Source organism: Dunckerocampus dactyliophorus, chromosome 6 (genome assembly GCF_027744805.1).
Source record: "Dunckerocampus dactyliophorus isolate RoL2022-P2 chromosome 6, RoL_Ddac_1.1, whole genome shotgun sequence".
Lineage (NCBI taxonomy): Eukaryota > Metazoa > Chordata > Actinopteri > Syngnathiformes > Syngnathidae > Dunckerocampus > Dunckerocampus dactyliophorus.
The window spans coordinates 31971980-31996564 of record NC_072824.1 but is presented as its reverse complement, the minus strand read 5'-3'; the positions used below and the strand labels follow the sequence as shown (position 1 = coordinate 31996564).

At 41.0% G+C, this 24585-nt stretch overlaps 1 protein-coding gene across 23 annotated transcripts in view; it reads left to right on the top strand.

Moving 5' to 3' along the window:
- sorbs2a (sorbin and SH3 domain containing 2a) overlaps window positions 1–24585 on the top strand; it is an 84914-nt gene that overhangs the window by 12415 nt on the left and 47914 nt on the right. For 17 of the 23 annotated variants that reach the window (XM_054780132.1, XM_054780144.1, XM_054780148.1 and 14 more), the window contains exon 2: window positions 23192–23247. In XM_054780132.1, the coding sequence (XP_054636107.1) occupies window positions 23238–23247 (10 nt within the window). In that variant the 5' untranslated portion in view covers window positions 23192–23237. Of the gene's footprint in view, window positions 1–410; window positions 490–8781; window positions 9068–23191; window positions 23248–24585 lie in introns of those variants that run through there. The other 6 variants (XM_054780146.1, XM_054780142.1, XM_054780131.1 and 3 more) reach the window with 3 other exon arrangements.

Genomic DNA, 24585 nt, shown 5'->3' with positions numbered 1-24585 from the left:
TCAAAGATCCTCTATATGACAGGAGTGCTCTGTTGTTTTCAAGAACTTGCTGCGAAAATGTGAGTCAAAGATCCTCTATATGACAGGAGTGCTCAGCCGTTTTTAAAGATCCACTTCAAAAATGCCTGTCAAAAGGTTCTACGACAGGTATGCTCTGCTGTTTTTAAGAACTAACTGCAAAAATGTTAATTCAAAGATCTTCTATATGACAGGAGTGCTCTGCTATTTTTAAGAAGAAACTCTACTCAGATCCTCTTTATGACAGAAGTGCTCTGTTTTTAAGAACTTACTGCCAAAATGTTAGTCAAAGATGCTCTATACGACAGGAGTGCTATGTTGTTTTTAAGGTTGTACTGCAGAAACATTAGCCAAAGATCCTCTGTGTGACGGAAGCTTTGCTGTTTTAAGGGATGTACTGCAAAAACAGTGGTCAAAGATCCTCTATTTGACTGGAGTGCTCTGCCATTTATAAGGACCTGCTGCAAGAATGTGAGTCAAAGATCCTTTATGTGATGGAAGTGCTCTGCTGTTTTTAATGACCCGCTGCAAAAAAAACAAAAAACACTAGTTAAAGATCCTTTAAATGACAGGAGTGTTGTGCATTTTTCAGAACGTGCTGCAGAAACGCTGGTCAAAAACAATTTGCTATGTCTTTAGCAGCATTGTTAGCGTCCACCTACTGTTACAGTGTTTCATGTAGAGTGATGTCATTGAGATTGATGTCCTATTTTGCAGGCAGCGTGGTGTTCAGCACGCCAAAGCGGTGACGTGCAGTCACCTGCTTACTGGTAGAACTGGTTTGAAGAGATGTTGGTCAAACAAAAAAACAAGAGGCTTATCTCTTCCTGTCGTCAGAATGCCCGATGATGATCCGGGAGGGTGGGAAGTGAAACATTATCTACCTGGCTAGCGCGCTACTATAGACAATACCTGCCATGTAGCGTTTCACGTCAGGGAGGGGAACAACACAGAAGCACAGCTGCACCTGGAAGCTTGTTTGCAGGGATTCGTGTGTGGAAAAGTGTGACTAAGAGAAGGGAAGCGGGTATCGCACACGAGGGACTAGTAGAGTGTGGTGCATTTTGTTATTGAAAGTGCGGAATGTAACGCAGAGTTACGGTATGCTCTTACACTCCAACTTCCATTCCTTTTTTATGTTCTTTCACTTTTATTTATGTTTTCTTGTGTAGCGAAACATCTCGGGTCAAAAACAACACTGCAATTAGATGCCCAATAATCTGTTCCAGGGTCAAACAGTGGCCATTTTTCTTTCACATTAACTGTCACATTAACATTAAATGTCACACAAGTGTAAAAAGAAGTGAACCACTGTTAATAATAAAATACAAATGTTTAAAATCGCTGTCTTTACCAGCTTTAATGGCAAAGGCATCATGAATAAAATCACCTAGATTCACCTCACGCTTCATTTGTAACATATCTAAAAACGAAATATGGATTTGACATTGATTAAGTTTGACATCTTACATCCAGTTCTGGTCGTAGTTCGGTGATAAAGAACGTAGTTGCAGATAGTCACTGGGGGTACAAAGCAAGGAGTTTGGCTTCTGCAAACGCTATGCGTTCAAAAGAGAAATACAAACATGCCTCCTCGAAAAAAATCAGACCTCACAAATCGCTCGGCGTCATATTTGTCTCCCGGCGTATCCCTGCGCACATTCTTGTGTATGTGACGAAGACGCTCGTGTCTTCTTCCGCTGTGGAGCACACACGTAAACAAGATGGAAAGAAATCCCACAACTCTGGACAATGGAGGAATGGAATGAAACCATAGATAGGAATCTTAATTCTATATTTACTGATGGAACTAAAAAGGAAATCACTGATATTGTGATGCCATCGAAATGGAAACAATAACAAGGGTTAACAATGAGATTGTAGAACCGTTAACATATTTTAGTAACTTATCATTTCAGACTGCAACATTTCCCAACAAACTAAAACCAGCTAAAGTGGTCCCAATTTTCAAAAATGGAGATAAACATCAATTTACAAATGACCGACCAGTTTCCTTACTACCCCAATTTTCTAAAATTATCTGGAAGGTTGGACACATTTATGAATAAGAATGAATGACTAGCAGGTAGTCAATACGGATACAACGCTAACATTTCAACTTCTATGGCACTGATTGAAATACTTACTACTGCTATAGACCACACAAGGTGTGCAGTTGCAGTATTCTTGGATCTTACAAAAGCCTTCAATACAATTAATCACAATATTTTAACAACAAAATTAGAACGGTATGGAATCAGATGATTAGTTTTGAATTGGGTTAAAAGCTACCCAGCAAGCAGGAAGCAATTTGTAAAGCTAGGAGAATATACATCTGCAAGTTTAAATATCACGTGTGGAGTACCCCAGGGGTCAATATTGGGACCAAAACTGTTCAATTTGTATATCAGCGACATTTGTAAAGTGACAAAGGACTTAAAGTTGGTATTATTTGCAGATGATACCACTGCTTTTTGATCTGGGGAAAGCACACAAGAACTAATTAAAAAGGTCAAGGATGATATGGTCATATTAAAGACATGGTTTGACAGAAACAGATTATCCTTGAACATATGTCAAACTAAAATAATGCAATGTGGAAATAGCGGAAGGACACGTACGACCAAATACAAATAGACCGGAGTGGATATTGAAAGAGTGAAAGAAAATACATTTCTGGGGATCATAATATCATATCCAAAATATACAACAAAAGGTGGCGAGAAATACTTCAACATTGAATAAAGCAAAATTTGTTCTTGATCAAAAATCACTCCGCACTCTTTACTGTTCTTTTACCTCTTTTAGCCTCTCGTGCAAAAAAACGTAAAAGATGTATAAATATGTTGTTGGGCTCGGGCGTTCGGGTTTATGAAAATGTAAAACTACGTCTTTTGAGTTAATTAGTTATAAAATAGGATAGTAATTTTCAATAATATTTTTATATGTATATTATTGATACAGTTGCCCTGCTTTAGACAGCAAGCTAGTAGAGACTGGATCAACAGCGCCCCTGCTGGTTACAGTCATGTACTGTGCTTCCTTTGGTGTCCGTTGCTTCAGGACACGATTAATCAACTCAACACGCGATCGATGGGTCGCTTATTGTGCCCATGTCTAGTCCTGATTGTCATACACGTTTAAAAAGACGTGAACCACCCGGTGGGACTTTTGAGTTTTGTCTGCGTTTCTGTTTTTGTGTTTTTGCTCCTCCTCATTCAGAAGCCGATATGGTGGCTCAAGCAGCGCTTGAAACGCTGGCACACTCGCTGACATCAGTGATACCGCCTGATCTTTTTTTTTTTTAAATGACTTAATCCGTCCTAATCATTCCAGATTAGACTGCTGACTGTCGACGCCAGCTTGTGTTGGCCTGAACGGCGCAGGCTCTTTCCTCTTGTAAGGATATTGATTTGTCTTTGGCAGCGGACGTGATCAATCAAAGAAAAAGACCAGCACAGGAGTTGGTGCCACAGAAAGAAACGATACCATCTGTTCAAAGGTTGTTGTTGCGCGAGCTGGCCCGCCAGTGCCTAAACGGGGGTAGCTAAACTTTCTGTTTTATTGCTCCCCTGATAGCTCTTGGGTCTCGCCCCAAGGTTACATCGTTAGCAGCCATCACTTGTCAGCTTTTCGCCATTCCGCCGTGATCCTTGGCACGTGAGCAGGAGGTCTGGCCAGCAGCTGCTCCGGCCGCTACATCCGCTGCCGCCATCTCTTGGCCGAGCGCTGCTGCTTCCGCCACCTGTGCCCTCTTGTTGATTTGATTCCTGCATTACCGCTTTGTCACGCACAACGCGGGTCGTGTTGAAACTGATGGCGCAGCCTTGGCGCTCTTGTTGAGCTCGAGGCTTGCAGCAACTTGGCTTATTTGCATATTTAGCGCATTGTTCTGTCTGATCAAGTCGGCATGACATTTGCATCGCACCGTCAAGCTAAAACTGTGACCTGAATAACCTGTTACGAAAATATCAGTATTTTCACCTGCGTTTGCTTTTGTGGTTTGAAAGATACCTCTTAATGTTCACCCTGGTGTCTTTTTCATGGGACCAAAGTTCTGCGCAGAAATGAGCTTGTACATCAAGTAAGGACTTGATTGGGCTGCCGTCGTGACGTAAATATTCCAACTGTCTGCTGGGTTATTTTTATATTCTGCCATATTAGGGCCCTATGAAATGTATTGTTTTTCTCCAAAATCCATTCATTTTTTTCAGTTTTAATTTTTTTTTTCCCGTTTTTTTACATTTTACATTTATTTTGCCAGCATAGCGTGAGTGTGTGCTTTTTGGGTTAGTGAATAAAATGTCCATTACGCAGGCAGCTGAATGAGTCATTGCAGCTACTTTGCTGGGAAGCAATGCATGATGGGAATAAGTTAAAATAGTTGGCGTTTTTTATTCTAAACTCATATTGGTACTTCTTGTATACTTCCTGTCTTGTATATTTCTTATCTAGCGTTGAGTGTTAAGTTGCTGTGTGATAAAGTAAGAAATGGGATAAACTCAATGAACAAAAGATCAAACAATTACATTAAAAAGTGCTTTTGTCGCCTCCATGACTCAGTTTTGTGCGAGCTAAGATGAATATTTCCGGGTCCAGACGGCATGCCGCACAGTAGCTGCCCGGACTGGTTTTAGGTGTCCGGGTTGAAACTGTGAGATGCTAATAGCAGGGGTTACATCATCATTCTGGGAATAGCTGCGAGTCAGGGGTCTTGGTGCTTGCGCTTGACCCCCTTTTTTTCCCTTCCTGTGTATATTCAGCCTGTGTGTGTGGTCACGTCCAAATATACGGTCCCGTATGAATTACACAGCAGTAAAGTAAACCACCACATAAAAGAGCGTCAGATGCATTCATGGATAGCTCTGACATGGAGTGCATATGTATCCACACCTTGGACCGCCTCAGATTTATATGGCCCAACTTGAGTCTCATGACATACGCTGATATTTCACAGGATACGCACGTGTTTTGTGTGGAAAGATGGCGGCTCATCTTTTGGAAAAAGACTGTGAGTTATGGCATTGCTATTATGAATAATTATACAGTAATATGGGAGTGGCTGTGTGCAAGGCATTATTGGGAGCGCATGTTTAGTGCTTTAGGCACACCTTTCAATCCAACCTATCTTGGTGTTCACAGCGTCAGCGAGTGACATGTGGCTGTTTTTTTTCCATCGGAGTTGAACAGCTGCTTGCTAATTGTTGATGTCCAAGCAGAAGATGTAGTAATTTTACAATAGACCAACTTTACTTAAAGATTTGTCAAATCGACCCAAGTAGATGTTCGGACCTGACTTTTAATCACATATTGACGCTCATTGCATTTGGTTCACTGCCAACTTTCAAACACCGACGATCATCGGGTTGGTTTCATAACACACCTCATACGTAGTGTTCACAACTTTGCAACATTGTCGCTACATTTAGCGAGTAAGGGTGCGCATATAAGTGTTTCTTGTGTCATGCATTGATTCGGTAATTGAATACAAGCCGCCAAGCAGGCAAGCAGGAGTGAGCTCCATCTCCGTAACGTCGCGCGATGCACGTCTGAAAGCTGTAAAAAACCCTCCACAATGCAACTCAGCCCCTGACATGACATACATGTTTAATGTATGTGTATGTATATGTTGTTTTTCATTATAAATTGTTTTTTTTTTTATATAAATATCAAAGGGCTGCTGGACAGCCCTAACGTAAATAGACAAAGACAAGTAGATAAGAGAAAAACAGTGAGCTTTATTATTTATTATTATTATTATTATTATTATTATATAGTATATTATCATAGCAGTGGTTTATTTGTTCTCATAAAATGTTAGTAATAATTTCATTTAGTGTCAATTTGTGAAACAATAACATTCCAAAACACACTTGCATTGTTTTGTGATTCGGTTGAACAAAAAAAGGTTGTCCGGTCATATTTTTTCATTGTACTTTTTTTAGAATTCATTTTAAAATCTCGTTCTCTTAGACCCAATCACATGCATCGTCTCGTCTCGTGAGTTGGGTGTCTCGTGATACCCCTACCTCACTGTGTTAACAACATTTGTGGTGGCCCCTATAGGTTGTGATGGAAATGTCTGTCCAGTGAGTACGCTGGCATTTCAGCTTCCAGGAATTGTGCACAGATCCTTGCAACATGGGGATGCGCATTATCCTGCTGCAACATGAGGTGATGGTCGCGGACTAATGGTACAACGGATCTCCTCACGATAACACGTGAATATCATCAATGATTGTTGCCCATACGCCTGCCCTTACCATAACTCCACCCCCACCACAGACCACTTAGTCCACAACACACAGGACAGCATACTTACTGGACATGTCACCCATTGAGCATGTTTTGGGATGCTTTGCATCAGGGTATACGATATTTGAGGCAAATGGTCACACCAGATACTGATGCCAGTGATACCACTGAAATGCCCCCCAAACCCTCTAAAGTTAAACTGCACATTTTGGAGTGAGCTTTTGCTGTTGCCAACCTGCCTAATCAGCATCTTGATAGACAGATTTGTGCACAGTATAAGAGGGAGGCCTTTTGTGTGCGCAGAAGAAGCTTGACATCTTTGAGTTCAGCTCATGCAAAATGGGAGGGTAAACAAAAGTGTTGCGTTGATATTTTTGTCGAGTGTATATTTATATGTACGACGTTGGTGTGTGTCGCGGGCGTTTGTGCGTCTCGCCGTGAGGTGACCCCTGTCGGGCGTCCTGACAGGTGATCAAAGTGTCAGCGCCAGAAAAGTGAAAGAAAATCTCAGCGGAGGAATTTGACAGTCTAATGTGGAGTCATACACCCCCGCATAGCCCCACGCTGACGACATGCAATGGCTACTGTGTGATATGAACCCACACTCAGTGTGTGTGTGTGTTTGTGCGCAGCAGAATGAAAAGTGTTTGCGTACGCTTGAACGACACAGACTTAAAAAAAATAAATGTCATGGTTTTTAGTAATAAAAACATGTTTTGCCACTTTTAAAATGGTTTAATACATACAAAATACATTTTAAAAAATGTAGTTCTTGAGGGAGAGAATAAACCGAGGATGTACACTTCAGTTGCTCACTACCATACTTAAACTTAGCGTCTTGAGTGCATAAGTGTGGTTCACACTCGGGGTGTCCTGATCCGATATTGATATCACATATACCCGTCCAACATCAGCAAAAAAAATCGGATTGTAGGGGCCTGCATCTAAAAGTTCTGATACAAGCAATCTTTTCCCAAACACTGGACGAGTATAGTATGTGCCTCAAGGATAACATTGTGTAAGGCGTGCTCTTCTGGTGGCAGTGCGCTAAAGAAAAGGAAAGCCATCACCGTGGAAGTGAATATGCACATCATAAAAAGCTCACCATCATAAAGGGTAAGATGGTATCCTTGAGCATATTAAAGGATCTGCTCCTATGAAAGTGACAGTGATAGCTAAGCAGTGCAGTGGTCTCATTATTGAGATGGAAAGGTTGCTAGCACTTTGGCTGGAAGAATCCTTATGTCGATTCAGGGAAAGCCTCAAAGATTGTTTGAATCCTTGAATGTGAAACCTTGTGTACATAAATATATTTCTCCCAGACACCCAAAAATACGACAAAAAATAAACTTTATTGAGAATAATTGTAGCTTTACATGTGGAAAACAGTGTGAAATAATTATAAATGACAAATGGATGGAACTTTTCATTCAATAGTGTGTCTCACCTTCTTTCGCTAAAAATGAGTCAGTAAAGCTTAGGGTGCTTTGTTTGGGCTACAGAACAGTGCAAATGGACTAGTTTGTTATGTGTAATATTGTACGAAAACCGAGACAGTGTACAAAAAAAAGAGGCAAAATTTTCAACAAAACACAAATCATACGAAAATTGGGGCGCAGTAAAACTGAAGTTTGAGTGTCGTTTGCTATGTGCAGTATTGTACGGAAGACTAAGACATTGTACGAAAGCCGAGGCCAAATTTTGGCGAAATCTTTGGGCGAAAACCAAATCATATGAAAACTGGGGCGGACGAAAACAGAGGTTTGACTGTAGCTTGCTACATGCAGTGTTGTACGGAAAACCGAGACAGTGCACGAAAGCCGAGGAAAAATTTCAGAGAATATTTTTGACAAAAAACGAATCGTCCGAAAACTGGGATGTATGAAAACTGAAGTTTGACTGTAGTTTGTCATGTGCAATATTGTACGAAAACTGAAACAAAATTTTGTATAAATACGCGCCAAAAACCAAATGATGCGGAAACTGGGGTGTACGAAAAGTGAGTTTTGACTGTAGTTTGCTATGTGCAGTATTGACCGAAAACAGAGACATTTTACGAAAAACAAGGCAAAATTTTGGCTCAATTGTTTGTCGAAAACATACGAATCATACGAAAACTGGTGCGTACGAAAACCCGAGGTTTGACTGTAGTTTGTTACGTGCAGCAGAGACAGTGTACAAAAACAATGCAAAATTTTGGAGAAAATTTCCAAAGAAAAAAACGAATTATACGAAAACTGGGACGTATGAAAACCGAAGTTTGACTTTGGTTTGTCACATGCAATATTGTACCAAAACCGAGACAGTGTATGAAAAACAAGGCAAAATTTGGGCGAAATTTTTTAAGGAAAGCTATGGCATTTGAAAACTGAGGTTTCACTGTATAGTGTGTACTATATTGGAGTGTGTGTGTGTGTGTGCGTGATAAAATAGAGATAGTCAGCCCTGTCACTTAGCCCCCACCCCACCCCCCCACCCACCCGCGTGCACTGCGGTGGGGGGTAACTTTCCAGTGTCATGGACCAGCATGCCTGAGTCTGTAAATAGCAGATCTGATCACGGCTTCACCCAAACAGGGAAGTCTCTCTCTTCTCTCTAAACTTTCTCCCGTGGTCTCAGTGCTTCCCAGGCTTTAACGCGTGTCGGAAGTCGGAATACGGCCCGGCCAGGAGGGGCGACGCGGGAAGAAGACCGGGAAAGTAATATTTCAAACAAGACGATAGAAAAACAACGCAGTGGATCGCGGCTCATCTTTTTACCTTTTCTTTCAAAAGCCTCCCTCCCGTCCTGTTTGGTAAGAGTTCATCTTGACGGAATGTTGCACCTGCACCTTGCTGCCTGGGGGGGGTCATTCTTTTGAGTTAAACATGGCAAACAATAGCCAGGTTTCTAGGTCGGATTCAATCGGTCACTAATTAGCGGGGTAAGACAACATGGATGACTCCGGCACCAAAAGCTGTTCCAGCAAAAAGTCACCGTGAGGAGAAATGCTGTCCAACAAAACAAAAGGCTTTAATTTGAGCTTTGATTGCATCTTTTTCAGCATGTCAGAGCTCATTTGTTGAGGTTACTGAAAAAAGGTAGTGAGAGGAAACCTAGCATTGAAATGCATTGGGTATGTTGCATACAGTCATGCGTATGATGAAGAGCAGGGGTGTCCAAACCTTTTCCAGCGAGGGCCAGATGGTGAAAAATGAGATGATGCGAGGGCCACGTTGATATTTTGTAGAGCAACACTTAGAGATATGCTAAGAAGCTAGACGGAGCTCAAGAAAAAACTGCATTTCCGCATTGTAATGCTGCTAAAAATGGCATCTTTTCCATAATAATACCAGTTTATTCGTGGAAAATTGCCACTTTTGTTCTTCATTCGATTATGATTTTTTTTCTTAATATTATTACTTTATTCCCGTAAAATGACTGTTTTTTTTCCATTAATGCTTTTTCCCCCTACTATTTCATTCCAGCTTTCCTCTTTTCCTCTTCTCGTAATTAGAACTTTATTCCCATCATATTTTTTATCTTTTAAAACAAATGATGTATTTTTTCTTTCTTTCAACATTGTTACTAAAATGATATTTTTCCTCATGTTACAAGTTTAGTTTTGTAAAATTGCAACCTTCTTTTTTGTTACAAAACTATTTTTTTCTCTTCCTATTTTGACTTTACTCTGGGCAAATTTCTGCTGTTTTCCATTTCTGCTTTTGATTTTTTGGTATCATTTTCCGAATATTTCAACTTTCTTCTTGTATATTTTCTTCTCCTAATATTTTCACTTTATTCCCATGTTATAAACTTTATTCATTGTTTTTGACTTGAAAAAAACAAACATTTTCTTTAATATTTCAACTTCATCCTTTTTCCTCACACTTTTGATTGATTTTCCCATTTTTGCTTCTGCTGCTGTTGTTTTTTTTTTTAAGTTTCCTTGTTAAGTTAAATTTTTAGACTACTGACTTACACTTGTATGTATATACAGCATTTACAGCATTTACGTCTGTGATTCCTGATCACGCTTTTCTTCACCTTTGCCCTTTTTACCCAGGAACCCCCCACCATCGTTCCATTTCACTTGCTTTCGTCTCCTGTTACGAACCTTTTTTTTTTTTTCCTTGGTCTCTGCTTTCTCCACTCAACAAAAGCCAGCCATCCCTCAATAGGTGTGGAGGAATGTCACCTTGACCCCCCCCCAAGCCCCCAGTTGGCGCTGGCTTCACAGCATCGGTACGTTTGGTTCGCACAGGAAGGTGCTTTTTTTTGTTACCTGCAAACTTCACTGGGGAGTCGTTCATTCTTCTCACCTTTGTGTTTGGTGGGCCAGGCATTGTTAGGCTAGTCCTGTGTCTTTTTGCTCGCGCACGGTGACAGAAAATAGTCCATTTTTGTAGAAGCCTTGGGAAGATGGCCAAAACATGAGTTGCATGGATCATTCGTTGAATTTGTACAAACTAGCGATGGTAAACTTTATTCCTTTTTACTCACTCAATCACTGAAGTGAATCGGTTATGATCGATTCTTTTTGTGCGTCACATGCGCGCAAAAACTCGCACATGCACAGCCTCAGTCTCTCTCTGTCTCTCTCTCTCTCTCTCTCTCTCTCTCTATCTCTCTCTCTCTCTCTCTCTCTGCCTGTCCGCTCCTTTTGCAAAAAAAATTATCATACAATTCATATAATTTGAATAAGATAATAAACTTTGCTAAATAAACGTCTCTATTTCAAAATGAAACCATTGGACAAATTGGAAAGTAAATGCAAATAACAATCCAAACAACAGCGCAACATTGCAAGTCTTGTTAAAATACAATAAAACCACAAGATAAATTAATAAATATAAATAAAAGAGGTTGCACAACTCTCATGCTGGTTTAAAAGCCAAGGAGTAAAAATATGCTTTAAAACATGAAGATTCAAGTGTGTAAAGTAATAATAAAATAATCAAAACTCTATAACATTCAGGAAAACAAGCCCACGCAGGTGTTCAGCTGTCAGTGGTTCCTTCACGACTCGCATCGGCACCTGTGGCGTGAGTCGGTGAAACTCTAATCTTTGTCGAGTGCCCATGAGTCAGTGAATTTTGAGCTTTGTGTCATACCCGTGGGTCGGTGAAACACTTGGGTCAGTGAAACCTGAGTCTTTGTGAGTATCTGTGAGTCAATGAAACTCGTTTCTTTGTTGAGTACTCATGAATTAGTAAAACTCAAGTGTTTGTTGAGTACCGGTGAGTTTGAGTCAGTGAAACTCGAATAATCATCGAGCACAAGTGAGTCAGTGAGATTTCAGCCTTTATGGGGTGTCCATGAGACAATGAAACTTGAGTCTTTGTTGAGTAACCGTGAATCAGTGAAACTTGAGTCTTTGTCAAGCAACCTGTGTGTCAGTGAAACTCCAGTCTTTGTCGATCACATGTGTGTCAGTGGAGTTTTCTCTAGTACCAGTGAGTCAGTGAAACTCCAGTCACTGCCGAGCACCCGTGAGTCAGAGACTCTACTCTTCATTGAGTACCTGTGATTGTTGAGTGCCTGTGAGTTTGAGTCAGTGAAACTGAAGTCGTCACCAAACACACGAGTCAGTGAGACTCAAGTCTTTGTGGAGTATCCGTGAGTCAGTGAAACCTGAGTCTTTGTTGAGTACACTTGAATCAGTGAAACTTGGATCTTTGTCAAGCAGCCGTGAGTCAGTGACTTTTGAGTTTTTGACTAGTACCCTTGAGTCAGTGAGACTCGATTCTCCATGAGTTTTCGAGTTTTCGTCCAGCACCTGTGATGCAGCTCGTGCAGCAAAAGGAAGTGAGAGTTGATTTGAGGCACTGTGAGTCAGTGAATGAGTTAACGGAGCTGGGTACCTGTGAGTCCCTCCCTGTTCAGTCAAAATCTGTGGCGGTTTCAGGGATTGGTTCATGACTGGATCATATGTCGTCCAAATGGACTTTGCCAAGTTGCCTTTGTAGATTTTTAGCAAACAACCGCATATTGGATTTGAGGCGGAATGTGTGAAGCTGGCAGATATTTACCTCTTGCCAAAGATAGAGGTTAAAAGGTCTTATCTAATGGCGTAAATATAGCGGTCCCTGCTAATCAACTTGCTCTTATCTCTGTGCATGACACTTAACGCTGGTACCTGGGGAATCCGGACTATGTGTGCGGAATGTGGGCCCACTTGCTGATAGGCGTTGACTTTTAGTGGTGCCTCCAATGACAAACTGTTATTGGAAATATATTGTTTATGTCTGAACAAGGTCCTATAGGACAAAGAATATGTTTTCAAACAAAATGAATGATTGATGGAAGATCTGAGCTGGAAGTGCAAAGAGATGTTTCATTTATTTCTTCACTTCTGTTGTTTGAACAAGGGACCTTTATTCCCTCACATGTATCAAGCAGAAGCAAACCTCATGAATAACAAATAGTGTACCTTCTAGTATACTAGTAGCAGTCAGGTACTTAAAGTGTGTATGTCATAAATAAAGTAATCATTTCAAAAAACACTACGCTAAGGATCTACTGCCAAACTCTCGTCAAAGATCTTCTATGTGACAGGAACAGGTACCCTGTGCTGGTATTGGGAATCTACTGCAGAAACGCTAGTCAAAGATCCTTTATCTGTATGACAGGAATGCTCTGCTGTTGTAAGAATGCACTGCTAAAACACGAATCAAAGATTGTTGATACGGCAGGAGAGCTCTGCTGTTTTTAAGGACCTACTGCATAAAAGCTCATCACAGATCCTCTACATGGCAAGACTTTACAGTTGCTTTTAAGAATACTGCTAAAATGTCAATATGACAGGAGAGCTCTGCTGTTTTTAAGTATCTAATGTAAAAATGCAAGTCAAAGATTGCCTCTGTGACAGGAACGCCCTGCTGTTTTTAAACCTCTACTTCAAAAATGCCAGTCAAAAATCCTCTATATGACAGCATCGCTCTGCTGTTTTTAAGAATCGACTGCAAGCCGAAGATTATCTATATGACAGGAGCACCCTGCTGTTTTTCAGAATCTGTTGCAAAATGCTAGTCAAAGATCCTCCATATGGCAGGAGTGCTCTGCTGTTTTTAGGAATCGGCTACAAAAACATGAGTCAAAGATCCTCTATATGGCAGGAATGCTCTTCTGTTTTGGGGGGGATCTGCAAAAATGCCAGTCTTGAACTCTACACACGGGCTGTTCTGATGCTATTGAACGGGCAGGTTTGGTCCGCAGGCCACCAGTTGAATAGTGTTGTATTAGTAAGTCAGTGTGTAGTAAAGTGTGTGTCTGTGTGTGTGTGTGTTATGAGCAGCTGTTTTAGAGAAGTTGGATTCTGTGGCGCTGCAGATGGGAAAAGATGAGGATTTTCTTTGTGGACGTGTCCTTGCCAGCAGCTACATGTATCGTGCTTCGTCCTTCAGCTCGTCTAATCTTTGGTGCTGTGATACATGCTAGCTGTGGTTTTAGGGTGGGGGGGGGTGGGTTATCCTCTGATGTCCTCGTGTGGCCTCACACAGACCTGTAATGATTCTGCATGCTGATATCAGCTTTGAAGCCCTGGAGTCCTTTCATGTGTCACTGTTGTTCTTACCTCGTATAGAAACAGCAAGACACAACGCCGCAACTTTGCCACATCCAATCCCATCTCGTCCCTCGCCCTTCTCTCTGGAGCATTGCGGGGGATGGCGTTGCATAATTGCGCGAGTGCCGCCGGCCCGCCGGCTCTAGCTCGTTAGCGGTGCTGTGATGCAATCCGCCAAACACACGGGCCTCTGTTGATTGCAGCATGGGCAGCGAGCGGGCACGCAGGGTCAGCGTATTGGCTTCTGTCCCCCTCCCCCATGCAATCAGAGAGCTGGCAGGGGTCTGCTAATGAGTGGCAAGGTTGAACAAACAAGGCAGATAACAAGGACTTTTGTTGGACGTGGCTGTTGTTCAGCTAGTGGTGATGATGTGTTGGTAGAATATGGCGCTGGTAAACATGATGGAGAAACTCATCTGACAGACACCTGATCAACCCACAAAGGCTCTTTTGGATCAACATGCACATGGAGTATTGGCCAAGCTAAGCCCAACCTTACTATTGAGTACATTTTTATCCATTCTTTTTTCCGAGCGCCAAATGTGATCATCTCACTCACTTGTTTGCTTTACTTTTGATAGAAGAGGTGCCCTGAAGGCTCGCTTTTAAAGTCTGTAATGACGTCATGAAGGAAAAACCTCATTCCTCAGGGGTATGATACCGCCTCTGACCCGCCCTTAAGGCTAGGTCACAATCGGTCGTACGTGTTCCTACGGCCCGGTCTACATGCAAAAAATGCAAAGCAACAGACGGAGGGCGCACGCAGGAAGTGCAGATTTTCGAGCCATAGGCGGGCCGCAGAGGTTCTTCGTCATGTCAAACAAACTCTACGGGTGCTTATGTTTCTTTCAGGTTTCGAGAAAAATGTATGGACTTTGTTTGTCTTTGTCTGTCGTCCGTACGGCCAACGTGTCTTCTGTATGCTGGTGTCAGGTTTGCCAGCAGCTACCAATCAATTTTTTTTCATGTGTCACACTTGCTGACTCTGTATGTGTGTCGTGCGCCACACGTGCACCCCACATATGTAATTAGTGCAGCCGACTCACGTTCAGGTATTTCTTCCGTGCGCCAAGTAAGTTGGTCGTGCGTTGCCCCTATGGCGAGAGGGCATCAATTGCACCAAAACTTGGGTATATATTGGGCTGCAGGGATGCCTATGACTTTGTTTTATATGCTTTATTGTATCTGTATTTGTATTTATCAATGTACAGTATATTTGTTTTTTTCCCTCTGTTTGTTATGTCTCTATTGTAACATACAGTGGTGTGAAAAAATGTTTGCCCCCTTCCCGATTTCTTATTTTTTTGCACGTTTGTCACACTTAAATGTTTCAGATCATCAAACAAATGTAAATATTAGTCAATGACAACACAACTGAACACAAAATGTAGTTTTAAATGAAACTTTTTATTATTAAGGGAGAAAAAAAATCCAAAGCTACATGGACCATCACACTACCACCACCATATTTTACTGTTGGTATGATGTTCTTTTTCTGAAATGCGGCGTTACTTTTACCCCAGATGTAATGGGACACACACCTTCCAAAAAGTTTTGTCTCGTCAGACCACAGAGTATTTTCCCAAAGGTTTTGGGGATCATCAAGATGTTTTCTGGCAAAATTGAGATGAGCCTTACTGTTGTTTTTGTTCAGCAGTGGTTTTGGTCTTGGAACTCTGCCATGCAGGCCGTTTTTGCCCAGTGTCTTTCTTATGGTGGAGTCATGAACACTGACCTCAACTGAGGCAAGTGAGGCCTGCACTTCTTTGGATGTTGTTGTGGGATCTTTTGTGACCTCTTGGATGAGTCGTCGCGGCACTCTTGGGATCATTTTGGTTGGCCGGCCACTCCTGGGAATGTTTACCGCTGTTCCATGTTTTCATCATTTGTGGATAATGGCTCTCACTGTGGTTTGCTGGAGTCCCAAACCTTTAGAAATAGCTTTATAACCTTTTCCACACTGATAGATCTCAATCTCAGTTATTTTTTAATGGGGGGGGGGGGCAGCAGCAATGACTTTTTCACACAAGGTTATATATACTTACATATACAGTATGCTATATATACTATATATACTTGTATGCTTTGTATAAAATAGCAGACAAAGGTTATAGCATTAGTAGGATACTTTAAATTGTATTCTGCTTGAATATCTACTAAGTTCAGTTCTGGATGTGGGAAAGGAAAAAGCAATTCTCAATGAAAATGTGGCTCTGCTTATTTTTGTATTTTTGTACAGCAGGAGCGTGTCTGCCTTATATTTGCATCAGCGAACAAGGTCAGGATTCTCCCCCCGCATGATCGTGCAAAATCTTGCAAATCCTGCTGCCTCACAAGGGAATGTGTGGAAGGCTGCAGACATGGAGGCGGAGGCAGAACGCTAAATCACCTCTCGGTTTCACCAAGTGCACTTTCAACACGGCCTCCAGCAGTAACCATTGCATGATCAAATCACAGCAAATTTTATTTATAAAGCGCTTTTCACACCTCTTAATATTTGGACTTTATTCCGGAAAAATGACAGCAGTTTTGTCCATATCTGCTGTTTTCTTTTTATTTTCCAGCTAATTATGACATTATTTCCTTAACATTTTGACTTTATTTTCATAAGATTGCAACTTTTTGCGCAACATAATTTTGCAAAAATTACAACTTTATTTGTTGTTTTGTTTGTTTCTCGTAATATTCAGACTTTTATAAAAATAACATTATTTCTTTAATATTAAACTCTATGCTACTGAAAGGACATTATTTTCCCTCATAATATTTGGAATTTACAACTATTTTTCTGATTTGAATAAGACTTTTTTTTATATTTGTTTAAATTACAGCTGTTTTTTTTTCATTTCTGATTTTTTTTAAATTTTCCAAATAATTATGACTTTATTTTCTCATTATTTTGACTTTATTCTCGTAAGATTATAACTTTTTCCGCAATCTAATTTTCTAAAATGTACAAATGATTTGTAGATTTGTTTGTTTTTCACAATATTCTGGCTTTTACAAAATAACATCGTTTTTCTATATTGTTTCAACTTTTAATATTTTAACAATGAGGTTATTTTTCCTCATAAGATGAGAATGACAACTTCTTTCAATTAATGTTTTGACTTTATTCTTGTAAAATTACTGCTGCTTTTTCCATTTTTTTATGTTTTTTTTTTTTTTTTTTTTGCTTTTTAGTTTTCTTGTTAAATTATATTTTTAGAATGTGCCGTGGGCAATTGAAAAAGAAAAAAGCCGCCCTCGTACCATGCTTTGGATACCCCTGGTATAACTTTGGCTGATGTTCCTTTTGCCAGACGTACTTTGAATCCCAAGCCACCCTTTTGTTTTTCACCACAAAAATGTTCCAGCGATGCGGTGCAGCAGTTAAAGAATGAAGCCTTTCTGCCTTATTTGGAAAGGTTGGCTTGTTTTCAGGCTGGCCGTGTCTCTGTGGAGCTTTCGTGTCGGGGACATTTTGTGGCCCTATTGGGGAGATATTTGCTCTCACTGGTTCTAAATATAAGATCCTACACCAGTATTTTCATCTGAGGTGTCTGTGCGGCAGCTGTGAGCAGTGAGCTGTGAGAGTCGGAACGCCTGCGTAGAAAACAACCATTAAAGTTCCTTGTTGGCAAAGTCTTGGAATACATTTGCTAATGAGCGGAATCTGTTGACATCCTTTGACTGTGTCTCCGTCTGAGGGAGCACTCGGGGGTCAGGACCCTTGAGGCCATGCAGCTTATCTCCCATGTTCGCTCTCGGCCCGCTGTTTGCACAAACAGCCCTGAACAAAACGCACCTGCGCGCTTGATTTTCATTAGACAGCAACAGTATCCAATAGCTTCGTTTTGTCTTCTTATTAGTGATGTGCGGATCAATATGGAAGTATTGATACTTCCCATACCAGCTCTTCGTGCTGTGAAATCGATTTGCAAATCAAAATATCAATACTTCCGTCATTTGAGGTGGTGTTTGTCTGAAACACTTGTTGAAACGGAGTGTGAATGTTTTCTTTTTTAAAGTAGCTCTGGATAAGGAATCATTCATTTTAACGGTTTTATTATTTTACTTTTTTATTATTTAAAATGCCATTTTCACATATTTTATATGACTTTGTCCTCTTTTCTGTTGTTGTATATTGGCTTGGCTGAGATTATAGAATTAAAATATATAAATTATTAAGTTATTTAAATGAATAATTTACTTAATGAATAAATGAATTAAATGTCGTATATTATTTATGCTATCATATGAAATACACTAGTTTTTAAAATTTATCAGACGCATTCGGTGAATTTGCACAAAGTATCGGATCGGTATCACCGATATAAGCCTGACTTTTACTCACAATGGCATCGGAAACAACATCAGTGGTATCGCACATCGCTAGGCTCTAGCGATACTAAAATGCTAAATTTATCGACACTTCCGATACCAGTACTTCATGCTGTAAAAAAAGATTCTCCAATCAAAATATCGATACTTTGGATACTTGAGTCATTTGACGTAAAGTTTGTCTGTTGAAACGGAGCCTTGTGTGAATAAAATGTTCATTCTTATGGTAGTTCTTAGTTAATCATTTATTTTAATGGTTTTATTATTTTATTTATTTTCCTTTTCTATTGTTTAAAATACCATTTTCACATATTTGATATGATTTTGTCCACTGTTTTTTTGTTGTTGTATATTAACTTGGCTTTATTGTAAATTGCCCCACTACCTCAAAATGCTTCAGTATTTAAAATAAATGATTAAAATTAGCTAATAAAATAATTATTAAAATATAAAATTATTTAATTTCATATTTAAAATTAATTAATTTAAAATTAATACATTATTAAATGTCTTGTATTCTTTATGCTATGACATGAAATACACTACTATTTAAACTTTACCAGACACATTAAGTAAATTTACACAAAATACCGGTATCGTGTTGGTATCGCCGATACCAGCCTGAATTTTACTCAGTGTCTAATTGGAAAAGAAGTCACTGGTTTCCCCCATCACTACTTCTTATTGAATGCATGTTCCTTTTCTTATATTCACCCAAGTTTGTTAGGTTTATTAGCTGGCTCCAATATGTTGGAATATAAGAAACCCAACAATTGTTGATACTTGATGCCATTATATATCAATAACAAGAAGATAATGACATACGTTGCAATATTTTGTCACAAAGGTTTCCATATTGTATGATAGTTGACCAATTTTAAAAAAGTCTGAGAGGTGCCACAATAGTTTACTGGAAGTGTTTCAGTCTATGGAATTTCGACATTTAAAATGAGCTTCTAGCAAGCATTTTTCTAATGCTGATGAGCCGTGTTTGTCCACGCCCCCAAGAAGTGCCATTGTGAGCTTTGGCCACCGTGACGCTGCACTTGTCAACAACGTAGTAACATTAAGAAGTGAGACAAGAGGTCACAAACGTTAGTAACACTAGCGTCGCCGTGTGAGCTAAAGTGCTAACATTACATTTTAAGGACAACATTATGCTAGGTTAGCCTATTTGCTGAATGAAAACGACATTGCAGCAGAGTTGGCAGAGCTTTATTTCAAGATGTGTAGCGAAGCCTGTCTTTATACAGAGGGTTGGGTGTATACATGGGGCGGGCTCATCTAGCTAGGGGTAGTGTCATGTCCTCGAGGAAGACGACGTCATGAAAAGCAGCAACTTCAAAAGCAAGCGTTTGAGCACCTCTTCTGTCAAAAGTGAGGGAGATCATAGATTTTTCTCACATTTGGTGCTCACAAACAGGCTCTAGGGACACATGCTACTGTTAGCACATCATCAATTTGCATACTAAGGGTTCTGTAAAAGTGGTCCGGGTTACTTTCGTCTCTCATTTAACTGCATCTTAAGTAGCTTGTGACTTTTGCAAGCTGGCAGTTATTGCGCTGGCGTGTCATTATGGACGCTGGTCTTCTTCGTGGCCTACCAGACCCCAAATTACAGCTGGTGGATAAACCACCGCAAAATGAGGCCTCTCTCTTACTCAGCTAGAAGCGATTCAAAGTAGACGTCAACATTATTTAGGATTTTCTGTTTATTGCCCATGTATTTGGTGCGTCAACGACATTAGTGCAGTCATTCCGTAAGGATGATAATGTCTGACCTCCGTCATTGTAGACGACGCCGCGAGCTAATGACTGTCCGGCTGAGAGGTGTGTGTTTTTAAATTGTTCACAAAAGATGTGCCGGGGCCGAGTCGCAGGGCAGCCATAACATTCACAGCTGCTGTGACGCCGCAGATCTGTCCCCAAGAAACACGATCCCGTTCAGAAGCTGACCGTCATTTGAATGCCGACAGCTCGCGACGCCAGACGCATGATTTACCCGGGGTGTGTGTGTGTGTGCGTGTGTGTGTGTGTGTGTGTGGTGCTCAGAGATAGATTTACGAGGGACGTTGTGCAAAGGTGAAGATTAGGTCTCCAGAGGATGAAAGTATCCCACAACACGCTTGATATAGATCATATAAAACTTGGCCTGTACATGAAATATTGATATTTACCCCTCGTCACAGCCCCGTATTTACTTTCATAGCATTTTACGTTCATAGCACTGACACCTGCTACATGAATCACTACATTGACTGACTTGTTTGCATTTGGAAACGCTTTTTCACCACAGAAAATCATGGTAACACGGTAGAAATGATCTGTTCCAAGATCAAAATGTGGCCATCCTAAAAGCTGTATTAACTGCAGGCAGTGTTTTAAGTCTTAACTTAAGTGTTAACTGTCAAAGTCAAAGGATGCAGGGGCCACTTTGACGTTTGTCTATATATTTTTTTTAGGGATGCTCTGATCAATCGGCCACCGGTTAGTACCGGCTGATTTCCGTAAAAAAAAGGCGAACAACAAAAAACACAATCGGCGTGCGTGTCGCGTAGGGTTGCCTGCACCCGTAGTGAGCTGACAAGGGAGGCACCCTGTCCCGTATTGCCGTGAGAATCAACACTAGTCTGTAAAACGTCAGTGGCTTCAGTTTGACACAGGCGATGCCAATCCATGCCAGCGTGTTTGATCACTCCCTTATCTTTGTTTACATGCTTTGCCTAGCTGTCACTAGCAGAAGCTAGCTAGCTAGAGTTGACCGCCTAGCTTCTGGTCTCAAAATGTGACTTTTTACTTTGGCACATTTGGATCTTAATGAGGTTTTAAGTAGATCTACAATATGCAAAAACAAGAAGGGGGAGTGAGACAAAACAAATTTGAAGCTTGTAATTAAAAAACCCCACAAAAAACAAACCTAAAATAGGTTGTTGGCTGATCAAAAGTTTAAGACCACAGGCTATAACAGCCAAAATCTGCTCAAAATGTTCATTTCCTGTCAGGCATTCACTCTGATGGCTAAAGCTAAGAAGCTTTCTCTTTTTGAACGTGATTGTGGAGCTGCATAAGCAAGGCCTCTCGCAGCGTGCCATTGCTGCTGAGGTTGGGAGCAGTAAATCAGTCATTCTACATTTCTTGAAAGATCCTGAGCATTATGGAACAAAAAACTCAAGTGGTAGATCCAAAAAAATCACACCTGCGCTGAGCCAGAGGACCCGATTGGCTGTCCATCAAGACACAGGGCAGTTCAGGTGGTGCAGGGTCGTCAAATTGCGGATGCTTACATGCAGATGTTGCAGCGGGCATCCGTCATGACTGACAACTCAATACAAAGGCCCAAAAATGAGTTTAATAGGTCTCCTTTAAAAGAAACAAGCAATGCTGTTAGTTCAGAGCTTGTTTTTGTCCCACGGGGAAGTGGATATCACGTTCATGGGGTACATATTAACTTTTTCAAGTGCCACTGAACAATTTTGTCTCTTGTCGTCACACTGTTTGTGTGTGGTTGTTTAATGAACATAAACACACGGTGTGTCCAGTGCTATGTTGTTGATGCTATCACACGGGTCTCCTAGCTCGCCAGCTGATTTTGAGTAGCTCACCAAAGGCTCAAAGAATATTTGCTTCAACTCTTAGGGGCTATCTACACGGAAACATTTTCAGCTCAAAACGGCAAAGTATTTCAAAGTATTTCATCGTTTCAGCCTCTCGCCCACACGGGAACGGCCTTCTGGGTGACCTGAAACAGTATGTTTTGAAAACGGCTTCCAGAGCTGGCTGGTCATTGCCGTGTAGCCAGGCATTACGACAGCGATGGCGTCACTGACATAGTTGTTGTCTCATACTCCATAATGACTCGTAAGTCTTGATGTGCCTTGACGACGGACTTATGCGCGTGTGTTCTTTCTTCTTCTGTGGTTTGGAGTGTCGTGTGGTTCCGTCTGCGTGCCTGTTCACAGCGCCATCATATTACATCGTTGTCACTCAGTGACGCCTTCCCGTCTGGACGCAACTATATACTAATCCAGCACAGTGCACAGTACAAAGAACGTTACCGTGTGGACGGTGCCTTGGTAGTTTTTTATATGACTGTTGAATTCAGACTTTATGCCCTTTTGTCATGACAAATGAGCACAAAATAGCATAAAGACGGTGGCCACACTGTTTGAGTGGGGATGTGCTTGGTAAATAAAGTAGTGTTGCCAGTCGTATATCAAACACAAATAGTTTACAGCTCTAATAGGTGGCTTACTGCTTTGAATGGGAGTCATTTAACTCATTGTGCATTGGTTGTAGCACTTTGGCACGTTTGTTCCATTTAACAACGGCATAAACGGAGTGAGCCTGGAATCAGTCATAGAGTCTCTTTGTCTCGGTGGATGGAGGCGGGGCCGCTAGCATACACACACAACATAGTAGCGTAACGCAGTAGAAACATAGTAGAAATTAAATGAGTCGATCGCGATATGTCTCGTTGCGTCTCGTTGTCGTAGACCCGATCGCGTGTATCGTCTTGTCTTGTGAAGTGAGTGTCTCGTCACACCCCTACTGTACGTGTAACCATGAGGATTTCATAGAATATGGAGTCGGTGTTAATGGGACACCCGGCGATGATGCTTGGCACCGAGTCAAGTGCTGCTGTTTGTGTTAGCGTGTGGAATGTGGAGCCACAGCACACAGGAAGTCATTTGTGCTTTCGATTGCTGCTCTGGAGCGACATTGTTGGCAAGCCGAGCCATATACAGTATGAGAGTTGTTGTTGTTGTAATAAAGTGTGTTGATATCTTTCTGACAATAGCAAAGGTCATTCCAATATATAAAAACATACATTTGCAAATGATAGACCTATTTCTCTACTCTGCTCCAAAAAGTCTTATGTTGTTTTTTTTTTTTATTCTTGTGTCTTGTATTTTTTAATGTGGGCAAATACTGCTTTGCTGTCATGCTTACACATGATTTATACCAGCACACTTCTATTTATCCATCCAGTTCTTTGTGATAACAATGTCATAGTCACCATTAATTGTGTATTTTGTTGTGTTTTTGCAGGAAGGTGTGTCGCCCAGCTGCAAACCTGTAATAAGTGCTGGTCAATATGAATACAGGTATGACATAATGCCAGTTCCAGTGCATTCATTTGAGCAATCATGTCTGTTTTAGACCCCATTTTATCATTCTGGCAATGCTTCATGTCCATCCCGGGGTTACGTTATGAACCTGTTGCTCCCGGCGATGTACTCCTCCATGAATGCTTTCATAAAGCTGCGCTTGGCTGTCATCCCGAGCTGAGTTGTGTATTGTGCTTCTGCCAGCCGGAGATGAGGAGCAGTTCATCTTTTATTGAAAAAAAACAAAAGGAAAAGAATAAAATCCACGTCCCACGCCAGTCCGTGGAGCTTCAGCTTGACACGCATTATTATACAGGGCCCTATGATTTCCGCGTTAACGGAATCACAGACGGAATCGCGGAATTGGCCAATAAAAATGGAATTTACTGTTAAAGGCAGAGTCTCACGGAATTTGACATAATGTGAATGAAATGCTGTCATTGTGAGGTGAAGGAACGTTTGCGTGAGGACGTATTTCCCCGGCGGACCGCTCAATCGTGGCGGAATCTCATCACAAACACCCCCCAACCCAAACTAAAAATTTCAAAATGGCGACCTGAAACACCTGCGAAAGCTGCCGAAAACACCTCTTACGAAGCGTGAGTGGCAGCTAGCGGGGTTAGCTTAGTTTAGCAGAGCATGCTAGTGTGGCTGTGTGTGTGCGACTCCGGCTGGGTGAGTGTATTTTTCACCGTGTTGCGTTTTACCGCTTTAATGTGAGTTAGGGTTTTATTCTTGCACCCAGCTCGTCTTAACCGTAAAACTACATTCTCAACACACACAGAACACACTTCCGGCCTTCAAAATAAGAGTGCTGTTTGCCACCTCTCGTCTAATAGTGTAAACAAAATAAGGGTGTCCTAAAAAATATCTTACATTAATAATACGATTGGAATTACATCCGCGACTACATCTTCCTTAATCACAAGCACGCATGCACGTGTGCAGAGGCTGACCTCCCCATCCTGACATTTTATTCAAAAAATGGATTTCATAGGACCGTAATTATATTGTTGCTTCATCGATATGAAAAGTTGACAGATATGCAGTACGTAGCACATCTAGTTGGACTAAACTTTAAATCTCTTATAGTTGCTGAAATTACCAGCGACTGATCTATTTTTACAAGTAAATGGGTACTTTACGCTCACTTACTGCAAACAGCATAACAATGCTCATATCAATATAATAATTACATTTTATTTCAGTAGAACTAGTAACATAGAGTAATGCTAATTTATCCCGGTGTCTTGTGAGATTTTTAGTTTGGAGAAAAGCTGTCTGGCGAGAACAGGGCAGCCAGACTGTGAAGTGTGCATGGCTACTATGACTGAT